Source organism: Arvicola amphibius, chromosome 3 (genome assembly GCF_903992535.2).
Source record: "Arvicola amphibius chromosome 3, mArvAmp1.2, whole genome shotgun sequence".
In the NCBI taxonomy this organism is placed as follows: Eukaryota; Metazoa; Chordata; class Mammalia; order Rodentia; family Cricetidae; genus Arvicola; species Arvicola amphibius.
The window spans coordinates 54,866,274-54,884,123 of NC_052049.1; the positions used below are offsets into that span (position 1 = coordinate 54,866,274).

The following is a 17,850-nucleotide window of genomic DNA, read 5'->3' on the forward strand; positions in this document are numbered from 1 at the left end:
AACCAATTCATGATTGTCTACATGTGTAATCCTTCTCTTTTTCCTCTTCGTTTCTAGACATACTAGATCCCCCCCCACACACACACACAACACACACACACACACACACACACACTTTTCTAAGCCATTTTAGCAGGGGCTCAGATGTTACGTATGATTCAAAATTCAAATGGTTTATCAGGTTTGAAAGGCATTTTTCCCTCTCGTGGAGAAAAACGGGATAATGCATATCAAAACTGGAGAAGATGACAGGTCTTAAAGCAGATCTGTTTGCTTTCCACATTCAAAATGAACCTAACCGCTATGTGGTCTCAACTGAAATGTTTGGGAAACACCAATGCTTTCTTCTATACCAAAGGAGTTAACTTCTTCAAAGTGTGAACTCTTGAGACTACCGCCGTCCCAGAAGTAAGATCCCAGGAATCCTTACTTGCAGTTAAACATGTGAAATCATGTCTGCTCTTTCCATTCTCTTATTCAACAGGAAAAATGCAACTGCTTCTCCCCCACTTGGAAATGTGCAGCTTCTGGAGCCTCAGGCATCTGTGTTAGAAATGTCTTTGATGAGCGGGTCGTAATGGTGGTGCACGCTTTTAATCCCAGCACTCAGGAGACAGAGACAGACAGATCTCTGAATTTGAGGCCAGCCTGGTCTACTGAGTGAGTTCCAGGACAGGTTCCAAAGCTACACAGAGAAACCCTGACTCAAAAAATCATTTTAAAAAAACATGCACAGCTGTCTTCATCTTAATCACAGATGCTGGAAGCACTCCAGGAGGGCCAACTAATGTACCTGAAGAAACAGCATGGCTTGTCTTCTGAAGCTCCAGTCAGACAGCGAAAAAGCTGAGTCACTCAATCTCTTAGGGACGGAATCACAGAAGGGCAAATCCTGACTTCTCATTACCACCTCTTCCATTTGTTTCAAGCCCAGGTGCACTTCCCAGCTGTTTCTCTAAGTCAGGTTTGTTCATTTATTTATTTATTTATTTATTTATTTATTTATTTATTTATTTATTTATTTAGGTTTTCTGAGACAGGGTTTCTCTGTAGCATTGGAGCCTGTCCTGGAACTAGCTCTTGCAGCCAGCCTGGTCTACAGGTTTATTTATTTTTATGTTCTTGAGGGTCTTGCCTGCTTGTCACTTTATCACATGCGTGCAGGACCCAAAGGAGGAAGCCAGAAGCAGCGTTGGATCCTCTGGAACTAGTTACAGATGGTTGTGAGCATGTGGGTGCTGGGATTAGAACCAGCGTCCTCTGGAAAGAGCAGTCAATGTGCTTAACCACTGAGCTATCTCTCCAGCCACCCCTCAGCTCTTCTCCATCTCTGCTGGGGCAATTCTCTTACGACCTCAACGTGGCCTACCAACCTTCACTTTTCCAACTAATAGCTGCTATTTGTGGCAAAGGACCAGCAATGGACAGTTTGTGCCCTAGCCTTCCATCCCAGAGTGGCCCAAATAGTACCAGACAAACCTGGTCCTTTGAGGGGAGCAATTAAGGATAAGAATGTCTTGGGTTCTTTGTTGAAAGGCTCTCGGCCATGACTCCCAGTTAGCATTCTAGCCTGCCCCTTGGCAGGAAACAGGTGGGCCGTGTTATCACCTCGCCTGCTTCAGGCTTTCTGTGGACACATACTGATGTGGGAGTGTTTCTATCTGTTGTTTCATTGGTTAATTAATAAAGAAACTGCTTGGTCTGATAGGTCAGAACATAGGTGGGTGGAGTAGACAGAACAGAATGCTGGGAAGAAGAGAAGTGAGGTAGATGCCTCAAGCAGTCGCCATGAAGCCAGCCACCAGGTCAGACATGCTGAATCTTTCCCGGTAAGCCACCACCTCATGGTGCTACACACATTATTAGAAATGGGTTAATCAAGATGTGAGAATTAGCCAGTAAGAGGCTAGAGCTAATGGGCCAAGCAGTGTTTAAATGCATACAATTTGTGTGTTGTTATTTTGGGGCATAAACTAGCCAGGCAGCCGGGAGCCAGGCGGCAGGAACGCAGCCCGCAGCTCCTCACTACAACACATATCAGCAAAGATGTTCCTGGAGGAGCCCCACATTTTAGTACCTTGTAATTACACTTCAATGAAACCAAACCTGGTAGACCCCTATCAGGTGCTCTGTCAAGGGATCTGTCCTCAGACAGCTAAAAACCAACAGGGCTCTCTACATCCCATTAAAAGGCGGCAGGAGGCAGACGAGATGGTCTGGTCAGAGAAACCTGCTTACGAGGACATGAGTCTGAGCTTTGGAACCAACACTGAGAAAGCTGCTTGTGGTCACACAAGCTTTAACCCAGCACTGAGAAGATGGAGCAGGAGAGCCCTGGGGCTTGCTGGTCACAGAGCCGGACCTACTCGGTGAGCTGCAGGGCAGTAAGATTTTGGAAAATGTGGATAGCTCCTGAGATATGACCTCAAGGTTATTTTCTGGCCTGTTAACTGCCTGCCCCCACATATGCACCTATGCACACACATGCGTGCGCACGCATACACACACACACACACACACACACACACACACACACAGGAACAAAAACCAGCATCTTCCCACCACACTAAAGTAGTGTTCTTTTCTTAGTGTCTCCATCTAGTGCAACATGGCTGGAGTGTGTGGGTAGACAGGGAGGAGGCTGACAGAACTCAGGATGAAGAGGTAACAACCCTGCAAAGCTGTGGGTGTCTGATATAGCATGCAGGTCAGTGGCCGCAACACAGGCCTCTACCCCCTTAGCATGGGGTGCAAATCTCACAATGCTATCCACATATCCTAGACAAAGTGGGTGAAAAGGGAAAGTACACAGCTGAGCCCCAGCACCCAGTCAGCAACTGGCAACTACTTCAACCACTTCAAGCTCATCCTAGGGAAAACAGTCACCTCAATGAATAAATAATATTACACCAAAAAGTAATAAACACTCAGGTGCTTTGAAATTTTATTGAGAAAATAGCTATTTTGAGATTATATCCAGTTTGTCATTTATCAGAATAAATTCTTACAACAATGATCATCATTTCCACCTCCGGGTATTTATACATTAGCTCTAGGTAAAATAAATTCACAGTAGGCAAGGCTAGAATATGAGACCATGGCCGGCATTGCTGATTTCGATAGTTTACTTTATAGGAGACTATCGTATTTGCACACTAGACAGGTGATTAAAAAATGTTTGCTATTCAAAGATAGGCAGGGGGAGATGGAGCCAATATGCATACACATGTAGCTCTTGTATGTTCACTGTTATCTTCCAGAAAGCTAAAGCTAAGTTACAAATATTTCAGTTTCAATTTTACAAAATGAAATAAATCACAAGACACCCAGCTCATCTGCACTTACGTAAGGCTGTGTACACCTCTCCTCCAACAGATCAAGAGGCCAGCAGCCCGCGGACCAAAGAACGAGCAGCCAGCATGGCCCTCTCCATCCCAAACGGCTCTCAGAGGGCCGCTGCAAACTCTGGCAGGTCATTTCCTGTGGTTTCCCAGGATCTGGAACACGTAAACTACATGATTAAAAGGCATTGCTCTGATTTGCGAGAGGAAAACTGAAGCGCTAGAACTAAGACCCAAGAGCTTTTCATGTGGCTAAGTCTTTCGCCATCACACAGAACTCAGAGGCCAAAGGTGAGCTTTGCACATCCAAACCCTGGAATGCCAAGCCTGCAACTGTGTATGTTGCAGAGGATGAAAAAGGCCACATGCCTCACTGGTGAGCTGGTTCATACTCGGAAATGAAATAAAGCTTGCCCAGTTATCCTCTCCACCACCAGAGAAGAACACAAAGACAGGAACCTTGTACTGAGCACAGAACAAAACATAAATGTTCTCCTAGGAAATTTCTCAGAACACAAATCCCATAAAACTCCTACTTTAAAAAAAATCCACAGTAAAATAAGTTAGGGAAACAGTACATTAAATGGAGGTGCCCAGTGGAGATGATGGACCCTGCTGGGAGATGAGCATGTACCTGCACATGGCCTTGTTCAGACTGTGCCCTCTCTACCTGTGCCCAAACGCAGCCTTGTTCAGACTATGTCCTCTCTACCTGTGCCCACACGCAGCCTCGTTCAGACTGTGTCCTCTACATGTGCCTACTTGCAGCCTCATTCAGACTGCCCTTTCTGCTAATAAAATAAAACCTCTCTGAACTGGAAACCAAGCCACACATTTACACATCAAAGGTTCTGAAAAGCCTACAGCAACTCAGCTTTGCCTAAGCCAGAATTTTCCAAACTTATTAGAACAATATATTCTGCCAAATACCCTTTTAGAAAGTACTCTTGCATAAACTAAATGTTTTTACCTTATAATTTCAAATTAATAATAATGAGGGCACAAAACAATCCATCTTTTTTTCCTTTTAAAGAAACTACTTTATTCTGTTTGAGTAAGATTCTTCACAACATACCACCTCACTATTCATGAGAAATCAACTCAAGTTTCCCTTTTATTATATCATTGGTCAAGAACGCCAATTCTTTTAAGTAATCCACGGAATAATTTTCTGGGGTAAAAACATTTTTTTAAGTCTTTTTAATTTCCAGAGTCTGCATTTGCTTCTGTCACGACAAGTCCTAACTGCACAACAAGCAGCCTGGGCTGCTGGAGACTACAGCACCCAACAGTAACTTCTACACTAAACTGTTTTACAAACACTTAAAAACCAAAACCAAAGCTCTCCCCAGCTTACCTCGTATGCAAACCAGCATCCTGAACTCCAAAGATGCTTCAATAAAACCTTTCAGGGTGAAACCACTGAGCTATGATCTCACGTAACCTCAGATTTCTTTAAAATTTAGGAAACATGTAAACACTAAGAAATAAATGTAAACTTCGCATAACTGAACAACAGCAAAAGCGGGGAGGATAAACATACAACTTTTTTTTCTTTTTTTTTAAATCACCAAGAACATACAACAAAGAGCAATCAATCATCACAACCCAAATGTACGCTGTGGCTTTGCTCAGGATTAACTCTAATAGTAACCACAAGATACAATCAATTATATCCCTTGGCTGTACAATGAAGTGCACAGCTACGTCACACTTCTATAACACAAGTGCACAGCTACGTCACACTTCCACAAGTGCACAGCTACGTCACACTTCCACAACAGAAGGTGGCGTCAGTGAGCACAGTACCACACTGTGAACACAGAGAGAAAAAATACAAGGTAAAAAAGAATGACCACACAAAGACAGAAAAAGGCCTCAAAATATTTTGTCCTTGAATATGAACCCAGCTGTCACAGGGAAAAGTACACAAACTAGAAACATAAAATCATAAGCATTTGATATTTCATGGAAAGTACGTGTTTGGTGCAAAGCTCTTAGAAAGCATTCTTGGTACGGCAGAGTCAGAGAATGATTAGAAACCTCAGCTGCTTTTTCTTAGACTCAAGAACAAAGTAAAAATTTTAGTAAGATAAAATGTAGTTCTTATTTGGAACTAAATAAATACTAGGTCTGCAGTGTTAAAATCTAAGACATGGTAGATAGTGACAAACTTAACTCTTATTAAGTTGGCCTTTAAAAACCCTTTTATTTTGAAATAATTATAGACTCTTAAGGCATTACAAAAATAGCAGTGAGCTACCCATGGCTCTATCCATCATTCAGCTTCCTATGTATATTTAATTTATTTTAGTGTTAATTATGTGTACGGGGGGGGGAGGGGGGAAGGAGGGTAAACGCACATTGTGAGTGCAGGAGCTCATGGATTCCAGAAGGGGGCACCAGATCCCCTGGGGCTACAGTTTAGGTGGTAACTACCTGCCACAGGTCCTGGACACTGAACTCAGTCCTCAGTGAGAGTAGCAAGTTCACTTAACTACTAAGCCACCTTGTCAGCCCGGCCCATACTTCAACATTTATCTCCTGAGTGGTTACTGTTGTGGCTGTCAAAAAATTAACCCACTCCATCAAAAATTATTTTTAACAATCTTGTTAGGTGCATATGCTTGAAAGAGGCTCTAAGAAACATTATCCAATTCAAATCCCACTTTATTACACAAAGCTACATGAACAAAGTGGTTTTCTTAAAATATTCCATTACCAGTTTCTGCCTCTGTTGATGTTAGTTCTCCCGTTTTGAGACTTTGAAGATTTTCAACTCAGCTCTAACATAAATGTCTCTGTTCCTTAGTGTTACTCTATTTATCAATAGTAAATTGTTAGAGATTACAAATAGAATTAAAAATGGTTGCTTTAAAAAAAAAAAACCACCGGGGGTCCTCTAATACCCTGAAACAATTCACACAGTTCATCTGAAACTTGCTAGAATGTGAACCTTTGATGAGGTCAAAGTTCTGAGAATCCCATCTTCCTTGTCTGCAATGCCCTTAGCATTAGGTCATCACTGTGACACAGTGCTCATTCATGATTATTCCCTTGTGGGAATTAGCAAACCAATTTTTCTAGCTCTGTACTATCAACAAAATTAAACTGAGCAGAGTCCCTGTTTTCATACCGTCCCCCACCGTCACCTCCAATGACAATGGCTCAGTGTTCGGTCAAGGCCACGGGTCACTTTCCCCAGCAAACTCAAGCTTCAAGCACACACATCCTGACGGTGACCAGGGCCCTCTGTCCAGGCTAAGACGTCATTTCCCACTGAGAGCTTCTCCGCGTGCTCGTCTCTAAAGCATCCTGTGCTCGCTTAGTCTTCTCTCATCTCACTTGTTAGACAAACAAAGCTGAAGAGAGCCAGCGCTTAGGTTCCTACTTCCTCAACCCTGGTTCTGCATCTCAGAAATGTGGTCTTCAAGCACACGGACTACAGAATGTAAAGCTAAAGGCAGTTCCAAGCAGTCATCCTCACCACTGAAAAGGGCAAATGCCTGTGATTCTACAATGAGCTCCTTTCAGTAAGAATTTCCTGCACAAAATATTACCGTACACTTCTTGGCTGACCTCTAGTGTCTTCTGAACATGACCTGCTGTGTTCTTCTACACCAGTTCTCAGCTTCCTGATGCTTAGACCCTTCAATACAGTCCTCATGTTGTGGGGACCCCAACCATAAAATTATTTTTGCTGCTACTTCATAATGAATTTTGCTACTATTGTGAATCATAAATATTGACAAGCAGCACATCTGATATGCGACCCCCGTGAAAGGGCTGATGGATCCACAGGTTGAGAACTGCTGTTCTACACAGTTAATCCAGACAGCAGCAGCCTTCTTAGAATTTCACTCAGTATTATCTTCTAGCTTTACCCACAGAGTTAAATTTCACACTTGATTTTACAGCCTAGTAGTGTTGACATGGTTCTTTCTCTTAGAAATTGTTATTTTTCAAAAATAACTGTCCTATTTCTACATGTGTTTTATTACTATAAACTACTTCAAATACTTCTTGGAAGGTTTACTGTTAAATCACAATTGAAGATGACTAGCCCTGATTAAAGCATAAACAGAGTCTGATTAATGTACTAACCAATACAGATCAGTCTGAGAGACAATGGAGCCTCTTGATCATGACTTTCAAAACAAAACACTCAGATTTCATATGGTCATGATTTGCCTAAGATGAGCAAGATGAGCAACATACACACCACACACATATTCCCCCACACTCACTCACATGTACACTCACTCACATGTACACACTTAGTCACATGTACACACTCAGTCACATGTACACTCACATGTACACACTCACATGTACACATTGACTCACAAGTACACACTCGCTTACATGTACACACTCACTCACACACACAGCCTTTGTTACAGAAGTATTGTGAAACTCACTGCCTACCTGACCTAAATGTGCCCAAAGAGATGAACAAGACTGTGAAGACTACCTTGTGTCTCATTTAAAGCTTTCAACTACCAAGACACAGAGCAAACCAGCGTTGCTGCAAGCCAGATGCAGCCAAGCTCTGTTCACAGCAGCTGAGTCTCCAGACAATGCAGCCTAGTTTCTGCAGACTCCAGTAAGCTTTTGCTGAGCACCATGGTAATCCTGTAAGACACTAACCCAAAACAGTCTTGTATTTTAAAAATCTCAGAAGTGGTTTTATAACAACAGAAGCACCTCAGCCACTAAAATAAGCATGTTTCTATTATATGTAAAATTACAACACTCAGCAAATCTTGAACAGTTCATTCAGCAACTGATAAATATAAATTGCCTTAGAAATTCACTATTTTTGACTTATTCCTTTGGATCCTGAAAATGTACTTAAAAATATACAGGAAATAATAGTTTGTCAGAAAGTGTGTGGGCACAAGACACACTTACTATGAAACAAACTGTTTTGAGTCAAGTGTGGAGCACTCAGACCAGAGACATGGGAGGTGCCTCCAGGACCCTCAAATAGCTCATTCCTCATCCCAAGGATGTTTAACAGTTGGCTGAGCACATTCACTAAGGATTCCAGCTAAATGCAGTAAGATGAGCTAGATGTCCAGCTCTGGAGTTAATACAAGACTGAGACAGTAGGCAATGGTGTACTAAAATACACAGGCTTAAGCTGCCACATTTGCCTCTGCTAGCTTAGAGCAGACATACCAGAAGTACTTATTCATACTGACGTGCTATCAGATGCGTATTACATAACCGCCTCAACATCTGCATATGTGGCATTAAACCACCAAAGAGGATCAGACTTACAAGAGAATAATTAAGAAGCACATTCCTTGCTGCTTTTTAAAGTTAAATTCAGGCTTTTCTATTGAAATAATTTCTATTTTTCCTAGTTCCTGAAATAGGCATCAGACTTCTAAAAAGAAGATTAAGATCTCAGCCAAAGAGCCACATATTAAGTATTGAGACAGGATTAAGAAAAGTAAGTTAATAAGTTAACTTAAATAAATTAAAAATGCACATTCACAACAGAATTGCAGCTTTTCGTCAGCAACACCTGAACCAAAGGCAAAGATCTGCCATGATTAAGGCAGCTTTTTATATACAGTACCATGTATTTGCCCCACCCACCCACCCGTTTGCTTAGCATTCAAAATGCACTGCCAAGATGAAATAAAAGCTTCCCTAGTTTAAAAAGAAAGTCACGTTCAGCTCCTGTTTCACAGTCTTCCTTATACCTATTACGGCAGTTTTCTTTTGGTCTCCGTGCACTCAGTATAAGCGACTACTGCAAACAATCCTAAGACTTTGGCTGCAGCAGGCTGGGACTGTCAGGGTGACAGCCGCTGTAAGGAATTACTCTCGTCTTCTGCTGGAGTCAGCTTGAGCGTTGGCAGCTTCCGAGGAAGAAGCTGAGGGCTCTGGCGGAGATTGTCATCCATCTGTAGGAAGCACAAAGACACATCTGACTAAGGCTGAGGCTCCTCTTTGGTGGACTGCGCTCTCCCCATCTAGACTACAGAGAACAGAACTGCATGGTGGCAGGACTGACGGAGAGACATTTCTCTGACAGCCACTCACAATGATGACTGTCATCTCAAATACCAGGTGACTCAGCATCCACAAGAAGCGGCATGGCTCATACTTAGCCCCTCTCCACAAAGAAGAACATGCTGCTGAACTTGATCAGAGAGACTCACTGAAGAGACTCTCTGCAAGTATGGGTAAACATGACCCTCTAAATGTGCTCTGCTCATCTTCCCTCACACTGAAGAACAGGCACAGCCCCACCCTGCATGAGATGACAAAATGAGGCTTAGAAAAGAGAAGTCCCCTTTCCAGGTTCTAAAGCCAGTATCATGACCCATGTCTTCCTGTTCTAACACAATTTCTAAAAACTATTCCTCTTTTCCAAACTGAAAGTGGCCAGAATGCCATGCGACACAGCTCCCTCCTCCCCAGTTGAGAGTATGTAGACCAAAGGATGCTGGGAAACGGTGGCAAGGACAAGGCCTTAGATCTAGTCCAGAGGTCTTTCAAACACTGATCGCTTCTGAGCCAACCTTAGAGACACCATTACATGAAGTATATTAGGAAAATGCCAAGAAGTCCGAGACACACATTAGCACCCTGGAATACCAGATGAGATTACTCAGAATTTAGCCAGTCTCCCAGCTCCACCTTCACCCCAGAGTACTGCTGAAGGCGCAGGATGCAGGTACTGGTGCTGAGTTCTCTATCAACTTCACCTTTTTAAAGACTCGAGAACAGCTGCCATCGAACCACAAAACCAACAGAAAAGAATATCCTATTACTCCCCACAGAGAAGAATATCCTATCACTCCCCACAGAGAAGAATATCCTATCACTCCCCACAGAGACGCTGTTCTCGGAGCTCTGCATACACGCAGAATATTTAAAACTCCCCATTTTCTCAGTACGGTTTCAAAGCAAGCAAGAAATATTTTGCGTAAGCTTTGCAGAAGACAGAAAATAAAAGGTTAATTATTAATTTTCAAATAGGGAAAACTTGTGACCAGAGAACAACTGTGGTAAGCAGCATTTACTTTCCAGCAAGAACTGTATTCAATTATTAGTCTCTCTCTTACACTCTACATTTTTGCTATAAATTATGAACAGTGGTGGCTAAGAAGACCCGTTGGCCTACTGTGTTTTACCAACCATCACACACTTCCTACAGAAGAGGACATATGAATGCCTGTGTTTTACCAACCATCACACACTTCCTACAGAAGAGCACATATGAATGCCTGTGTTTTACCAACCATCACACACTTCCTACAGAAGAGCACATATGAATGCCTGCTGGCCTTTCAAGACTTTTATAAGCTGATGAAGACCCAAGGTGGATATGTATAAAATAGTGAACGGGCTCCTGTTTTACCTTCTGCCTGTGTGGGTATTTCATAACTCCCTGCCAGACCTGTCATGGATCACATACAGAAAATGGAAAGAGGCTGTGTGGTGGTGGCGCACACCTTTTATCCCAGAACTCAGGAGGCGGAGGCAGGTGGATCTTTGTGAGTTTGAGGTCAGCCTGGTCTACAAAGAGAGTTCCAGGACAGCCAGGACTGTATAATAGTACTGTCACACAGAGAAACCTTATCTAGAAAAACCAAAAAAAAAAAAAAAAAAAAAAAAAGAAAAAGAAAAAAAAGAGAAAGGGAAAGGAAACTATGTTAAACAGCCTTCCTACAGACGAATGAGCTCCTGTAACCACACTTAGCAGACATCTTCATAGGACGTGGATTAGACTGAGCAAATAGAGCCTGCCCAGGCTTTAACTCACACCACAAAAGCTTGAACAGTAATGAACGCTACAGCTTCTCCAAAACCAACACCACAAGAGACACTGGCAACAGAAGGCCATCCCAGAGAAGAACCGTGACAAGCTGACACATCCTTTCCATGACAGACACACAATCTCACTTAGAAGCTGAGCAGCTGCCTACGGGGAAGAACAATGACCCGCAACACTGCTGGCGCCTCGTGTCCCCACGTCTACAGTGTAACTCTCCTCCCTACCTTCTTCAACCGGAAGACTTTGGGCAGGTGATGAAACTCACACCATCACATCCATGAAATGGGACAAGAGCATCTGCACACGGAGCCTCTAGAAGGCTTGCTAACTCCTAGGAAGCCCTTCTACCTCAGTGCATGTGAAAGCAAGCAAGTCTATCACACACTAGGGGAGAATCTGCACGGCCCTTTCACATGCTTCCAATTGGAGTCCTCCTCAAATCCGCCGTTGTTGGCTCTCTCTTCTACCCACTCCCTCATGGTCTCTCACACATCGAGAATCTCCAAAGTGACAAAGGACCGAATGGTGAAGACACTGTAGACCACATTCAGGACCGAGAAGAACAAGAAGAAAGGAGGGACATGAGGGAAGAAGAAAAAGACAATACTGAAAAGGAAGAGCAAACATGGGTCTTTAGACCCTACAGAAAGTGACTTCAGGACAGCAGGGACAACAAGCAGGGCTTGCTTCCGATTTGCCGTCTTTAAAGGTAATTTTTATGTCACCCAACTTGGTAAGTGCAAACTATACAGTAAAAGGCAGGCTCAACACAATTACTCAAATTTCCCTCAGTACAATCAGGTCACTGCTGGCTTCAAAACACCACATTAGACAAATCTCCACTCCAAGTATATATAAACAGCCTCTTGAAAAGTAAACTTTTTAAAACTAAGAGTGTCAAATGAACACACAACCCAGAATACAGACAGGAAAGCAATGAGGAAGGAACGCGACCTTTTCAATTAAGTTGGATTCCTTATTTACAAGTTGTGTGAGTTTCCGCAGGTTCACGTCTATCATTTCTTGTCCAGCTGGAGAGATGCCTGAGAAGTCAAGAGAGAAATCAGGGAGAGAAACCAAACTTTGAAAGACTTTCAAGCTATTGAAGACTGAAAAAAAAATTTCGGTTTACCCACCATCCTAATTGCTCCCCCCTCCCCCCAAAAGAAAACTGAAAACGAGAAAAATATTTGGGTTCAAGGGCAAAGTTAAGAGGGACAGCAGTGCTCCACAGGAAAGCAGAAAGGAAAACACTGAGCCACGTGACATGCAGGCAGCTACCGGGGTTAGTAAGGCGAGGTGCTCTCCAGACTGTGCTGCCCCTCCCTAGTCACTACACCTCGGTCACTGGTGGTAACACCATAGACGCCTTGCTAAGGTAGCGATTCCCTAACACCTACTTACCAGGCATCCAAGATATTTAAAGGAATTTTTAAAAACAGAGCTTTCTGGGATTGATCCCGAGACATTTTAATTTGGGAACTACGGAAGGGCTGTGGAGCCAGGCTGGCTAGCCACTGCCCCAGAGCGACAAGGTCAGATGCCACTTAGCTCCCTAACTTCCCATTTCCTAGACTTCCCTATATGTAAAACAGAGAATCCTCCATAAAAAATAAATTAGTAAAATAAAAACAGCCAGTCTGCTGAAGCCAGCTATCTCACAACTTCTGTTTCTCAGAATGCAGCCACCTCTACATAGACACACTCAGTGCCCAGTCCCATAAGCACAGGCCCCCAGTCAGAGAGAATGTCATCCTAAGTGCCAAGAGCCCTCTACTTACTCTATCTCCAGTTTGGTGCAATCATTTTCAAGTAGTAGAACCATGGGGGTGACCTCACCAAGTCAATCTGCTGCTGATTTCTGGTCAGGGGAGAGTGCTGGAAGCAGCGGGTGAGAATTATGTAAAGTGGCTGCCCATTTGATGGGGTAAATACTACTTTCAGCCGGGACTCAACACCCGAGCTTTAATCCTTGAGAAGAAAGTGACCCACTTCGGGGGGGGGGGGGGGGGGAGCAGTACTTATAAAGAAGATACACAGAATGTGTGAAGTCCAGAGGATGGGGGGTGTCACATGGCTCTTTCTCCATGTACGTAAGAACATGGCAGCAGATGTAGCGGGCAAACCACCAGGTTTTGAAGCTATGAACCAGAGTCTAAGACAATGGGCAAACGAGTTCTTCCGCGCTGCCAGGAGATATTAAAGTGCCCGATCTAGTACACACTAGGTAAAGCCGACTTACCCGCGGGCCCGTGTCTGAAGTAGCTGTCCAGAATGTCGTCACACAGGCGGCACAGATTGGAGAGCTGCTTCAGATGCTCTTGTAAGTGAACCTTGGGAAAACGCACTTTATAAAGAGGTGCGAGGAAACCAAACACGTAGGCGTCCAAGGTGGAGGGCCTGGAGACGGAGGACTCTCTGTCAGGAGCACTTAAGGGCAGACAGACTTGGACTGCATTTTAAAATGCTCTTCAAGCTACCTGTCAAGTCTAATAGGCAACATCATGTTTTGAATAGTTTGCTCCCATTTTTGATTCCAAAAGGGAGGCGGCCAGGGTTTTATCTTCTAAGCCATTTATTTTATTCGAGGAAACTGGGGTTGTAAACTACAAATGCTATGGACTGGAAGCAGGGGAGGAACGCTCGATGCTTCCGCAGCCATAGGCAGCACATTAAGCTAATGGAAGATTAATGCCAACAGAAAATTTTTCCTATAAAAGCCCAGTAAATCCCGGCTAAAGACTGAACCCGGGCCTTATGTGTGCTGCTGAGAGCTCTGCCAATCACCTCTACCCCCAGGCACCCTTCTGAGGTGAAAAGCCGATCTTCTGGGGGATGGGAAACTGACTTTAACTCACATTTCACTGAATATACTCACACAACATATCGAAACTACTCTTGTTTACACGATACAAATGATAAATTACATTTATGTATATATGGGTTCACACAAACCCAAAACCAACCACCAGCCCGGGGACTGAAGAACTGCTGAGTGACTTCCTTCAGGGTGTTCACCAAGAAGAGCATGGCAGGGGCCAGTGGCTTCATGATCAGTGCAGTAGGCAACAGGGACATGCCCTGGATGGCCTGTTGGAGGAGGAAGCCCAGGGGCTACCGGGGTTGGGATCTCATCTTCTGTACCAGAATCATAGGGCCTTTCTTCTTTTTCTTAAGGGACAAGAGCTAGCTCATTCTAGAGTCAAACATGAGTGGCCATGGCCCGGGGATCCAGATTTAGGTCACTCAAAATAGTGTTTCCCACCAAGGCAGCAGTTTCATGATGTGTTTGTAGTAATGGGACAGAGAAGGCCATAAATCAAGCAAACTTTTCAAATATACTGCAAGAAACATCAAAAAGGTGGCTATGGCAAAGTGACTTTAAGGGAATTTACTCACGTGTCACCAAAGAAGAACTGAGATGTTCCCAATCTGTTTGACAGGAGGTTGAGGCACTCCTTGGCATCTCTGTATATCTAAGAAGGATGAAAGAGACTTTGGAGGTAGCATCTCTAGGTAAGGACCAGTCCCCTCCCTCCTCCCTTCCCTGGAGCGCTTGCTGGGAGACTCCTGTACCTGCGCTTCCACTTCCTGGATGTGGTAGAGGGGCGGCTCTCCCCGTGTCAAGAGGATCCTATTCAGTGCGCCTCTAGACATCCTTCCAGGCAGGATTAAACTCAGAGGGAAAGGGATACGGGAGGCAAACCATGGCTTTGTCACAGCAAAGTAATTGTCATTCTCCACCCAGAAAGTGTGAAGCTGCCAAAGGAAGGCAAACAATGACAGGGATGTTCTCCTGCTAAAACGAGCGTCACTTGTCAGTCTGACAACTTCTTCACAACTGTCCTTCAAGAAAGCAACTCTGCTTAAATTTTTCAGATACAATGGCTCAAGGTGAAATGAGATTATTTCAAACGTATGAATTTTGTTGACTGCTATATCTCAGCAGCCAGAATAGAGCCTAGTGCATACTGAGGGCTCAGTAAATATCCACTAAATGAAAGAACTACAGTACAGCCAATTCTATACATGCAGCAAAGTTTCATCTTCCATTGGTAGTGTTTACTTCAAAAACAGTATGATTGTGCTGGAGTGGAACTCAGTGGTAGAACGTTTCCCTAGCCACGCAAGCAAACAAGCAAACCAAACTATTCACTTCAATGGGAAGCTAAATGTCTAAGAGAATCCAGTTTTGTCATAATATCAAGACTAATAATGGGAAATTTACTCTTGAAGACTCCTCCCCTTTTTTGTTCTTTCTAACAGACCACAGCATTCACACTAGTCCCTGCAACACTGCAGTATTCAGAGACACTCACCACGGCAGGGAGAAGCTTCTCTTCCAGGAGGGCGATGTAAGCCAGGGTGTCTGCCCCTTGTTTTGCTGAGAGTTCACAGTCAGCATTGTATTTCTATTCAAAACCAAAACAAAACCTCTCAGAGGTCAGAGAGCATCCCAAGGACAAGGGAGCTAAGTGAAGTAGAACTCTGATTCTCCCTCACAAATGCCAAAGCTGACATTATGAGGGGAGTACTAACCCAAGGAATGCTGTTCCCGATAGCAAAGAGGGTTCTCAACACTGCATCACCCTACACAAAGTGAACAAGAGCAGCTTGCCTGTGTCAGCTGACTTCTATTGTTTCCATACTTAAGGATGACCTTTGTTCAGAGTAGGGCATGTGATACAAAGTCAACAAGCAAAGTCAAAACACTTGGGAGGCAGAGACAGACAGATCTCTGTGAGTTCAAGGCCAGCCTGGTGTACAGAGTGATTTCCAGGATAGGCAAGGCTTCACAGAGAAACCCTGTTGCTGAACAACTAAAACCAACCAACCAACGAAACAAAAAACAAAAACCTGTCCAGTGGCTGAGCACTCCTTTAGTCCCAGCACTCGGAAAGCAGAGGTAGGTTGATCTCTATGAGTTCAAAGTCAGCCTGATCTACAAAGTGGGTTCCAGGACAGTCAAGGATATACAGAGAAACCCTGTCTCTAAAAACCAAAATCCAAACCAAAACCAAACAAAAGCCGTACAAGGATTGCCAGATGTGATGGTGACACCTATAATCCTAGCATTTGATGCCAGCCTGGCTGGTGGCTGGTCAGGGTACACTAGAGTATAGCCCAGTCTAAAATAATAATAGGGTAACATGCAGAAAACGATCTACTTCTTCAAAAGGAGCCACCCACCTGTTTTCTTAAAAAGTTTAGTATTTTTGCAGGCTGAGAAACAATGCTGTCTTCGGTCGTCAAAATTGGTACATCACCTATAATCAAAAACAGTTGACACACGAGCAAGCATCGTGATCTATTCTGAAGATTACAAATCTTCAAAACTAGACCAATTGCACATGGGAGACTGTAAGAATGTTTGCCTTTTCTTTGTAGTTTCACAAGGAGCAGGTCTGGCGCACATTTTTGTTTCTCCTATTTTCCACAGATTGGACTTGCATTTTGAGTTATTACTCAGAGCGAGCAACCAGCCCACAGCCAAGGTCATTTCTAGGAAGCTAAAACTCTAGATAGCCACGGCTTTAAACGCAGGAGGGGATGCCAGGGTCAGAAGGGCAGACAGGGGCGTGTGGAAGCTCATACTGTACCTCTTGGACCCCTCCAGGTGTTATCTATGACATTGACTTTCAAGGGTGCGCCCGAAAACTTGGCATACGCCTGAAACAGAGTTTGCAATGAGACATTTTAGACTGAGCAGTCTGCAGGGCGGCTCTGAGGAGGCCGCGCGCCCGCGCCCCTCCCCCGTCCGCGGCCGGGGACGCGCAGGCTTCGCGCTCCGGGGGACGTCGGTCTGCGGAGGCCGGGCGGGCGTGCTTGGAGAAAGCACGGCCAGGCCGACCCGAGCGGAGGCTTGCGGGAATCCTGCCCGTCCGTCCCCAGCGGAGCCCGCAGCGAGCCAGTCCAGTCCTCCCGCGCCCCGGCCCGCGAGGCGGCCTCACCATCACCACCAGGGACTCGCTGTGCACCGAAGGGAGCCCCCAGCCACCTCCCCAGCAGCTGAGCTCCAAGGGGGCCGCCATCTTGCCGGGGCCGACCTCCGTCACCCGGAAGTACTCCTGCCGCCCACTCTCCTGCACGTGGAGTGGCGGGGGCGGGACGGGGAGCAGGGACTGACTACTTGGGGCTCTGGGCAGCGGCAGAAAGGACAGCACCAGGGTGTTAGAAAGAGACTCGAACAACCAGACTAGAAGCGAGAAGGACTGTTCCTTCAGGGAAACAGACCTGCTAGACATCCTCCAAGTATTTATGGCATGCCATTTTACTATGTGCCAACATCACTATGGTACACCCAAATCTGTAAAATTACTGTTCACAAAAATATGCTTTATAATGACACGGTGGTGATTGGTAAACTGTAGACCCTTGCAGTGTTCAGTCTTTATAATGGGCCATTGCCTGCCACGTCTCAATTTTGGTTGCCATTCCTATGTTGACATGATTGGAGCACATTAAAATTTAACCCTGTCCTAAAGTTTAACAGAGGACTCCTGCCTGCTCACAACGCTTCTCCTTTAATCTAGAATATCTTTCGTCTCCAACGGCTCTCCCCAAATTGAGTTTATTGGGGCTGGAGAACTGGCTCAGTTAAATGTACTTGTGTCTCTTGAAGACTTAGCTTGGTTCCCAGCACCCAGGTGGTGCTCAGAGTCATTGTAACTCCAGGTCTATGAGATCTGAGGCCCTCTTCTGGCCTAT

At 44.5% G+C, this 17,850-nt stretch overlaps 1 protein-coding gene across 3 annotated transcripts; it reads right to left on the reverse strand.

Moving 5' to 3' along the window:
* Positions 1 to 8,963: 8,963 nt before the first annotated feature.
* On the reverse strand, positions 8,964 to 17,215 carry Mtx3 (metaxin 3). Of its 3 annotated transcripts, XR_005284777.1 has the most exons (10): positions 17,094 to 17,215; positions 16,743 to 16,812; positions 16,333 to 16,409; positions 15,462 to 15,554; positions 14,719 to 14,901; positions 14,542 to 14,618; positions 13,385 to 13,542; positions 12,924 to 13,020; positions 12,097 to 12,185; positions 9,213 to 9,262 (listed from the first exon to the last, which is right to left on the reverse strand). XR_005284777.1 is itself a non-coding variant. In XM_038324269.1 (9 exons), the coding sequence occupies exons 1-9, from the start codon at positions 17,172 to 17,174 to the stop codon at positions 9,152 to 9,154; spliced, it is 939 nt and encodes a 312-aa protein (XP_038180197.1). In that variant the 5' UTR covers positions 17,175 to 17,215; the 3' UTR covers positions 8,964 to 9,151. The 3 variants fall into 3 exon arrangements, 2 of the variants coding, with proteins under 2 accessions (XP_038180197.1, XP_038180198.1); XM_038324269.1 differs by lacking the exon at positions 12,924 to 13,020 and having other exon boundaries at positions 8,964 to 9,262; XM_038324270.1 differs by lacking the exons at positions 12,097 to 12,185; positions 12,924 to 13,020 and having other exon boundaries at positions 8,964 to 9,262.
* Between the last annotated feature and the right edge of the window lie 635 nt (positions 17,216 to 17,850).

Bases quoted from the DNA above. Each gene is read 5' to 3' on its own strand.
- Mtx3 (XM_038324269.1), bottom strand. From the start codon at position 17,174: ATGGCGGCCCCCTTGGAGCTCAGCTGCTGGGGAGGTGGCTGGGGGCTC. The intron at 15,555-16,332 runs GTGGGTGGCTCC...GGTTTTGAATAG, and splicing joins TAAACTTTTTAAGAAAACAG to AAATACAATGCTGACTGTGA. The intron at 9,263-12,096 runs GTCGCGTTCCTT...TGCTTCCTACAG, and splicing joins AATCCAACTTAATTGAAAAG to ATGGATGACAATCTCCGCCA.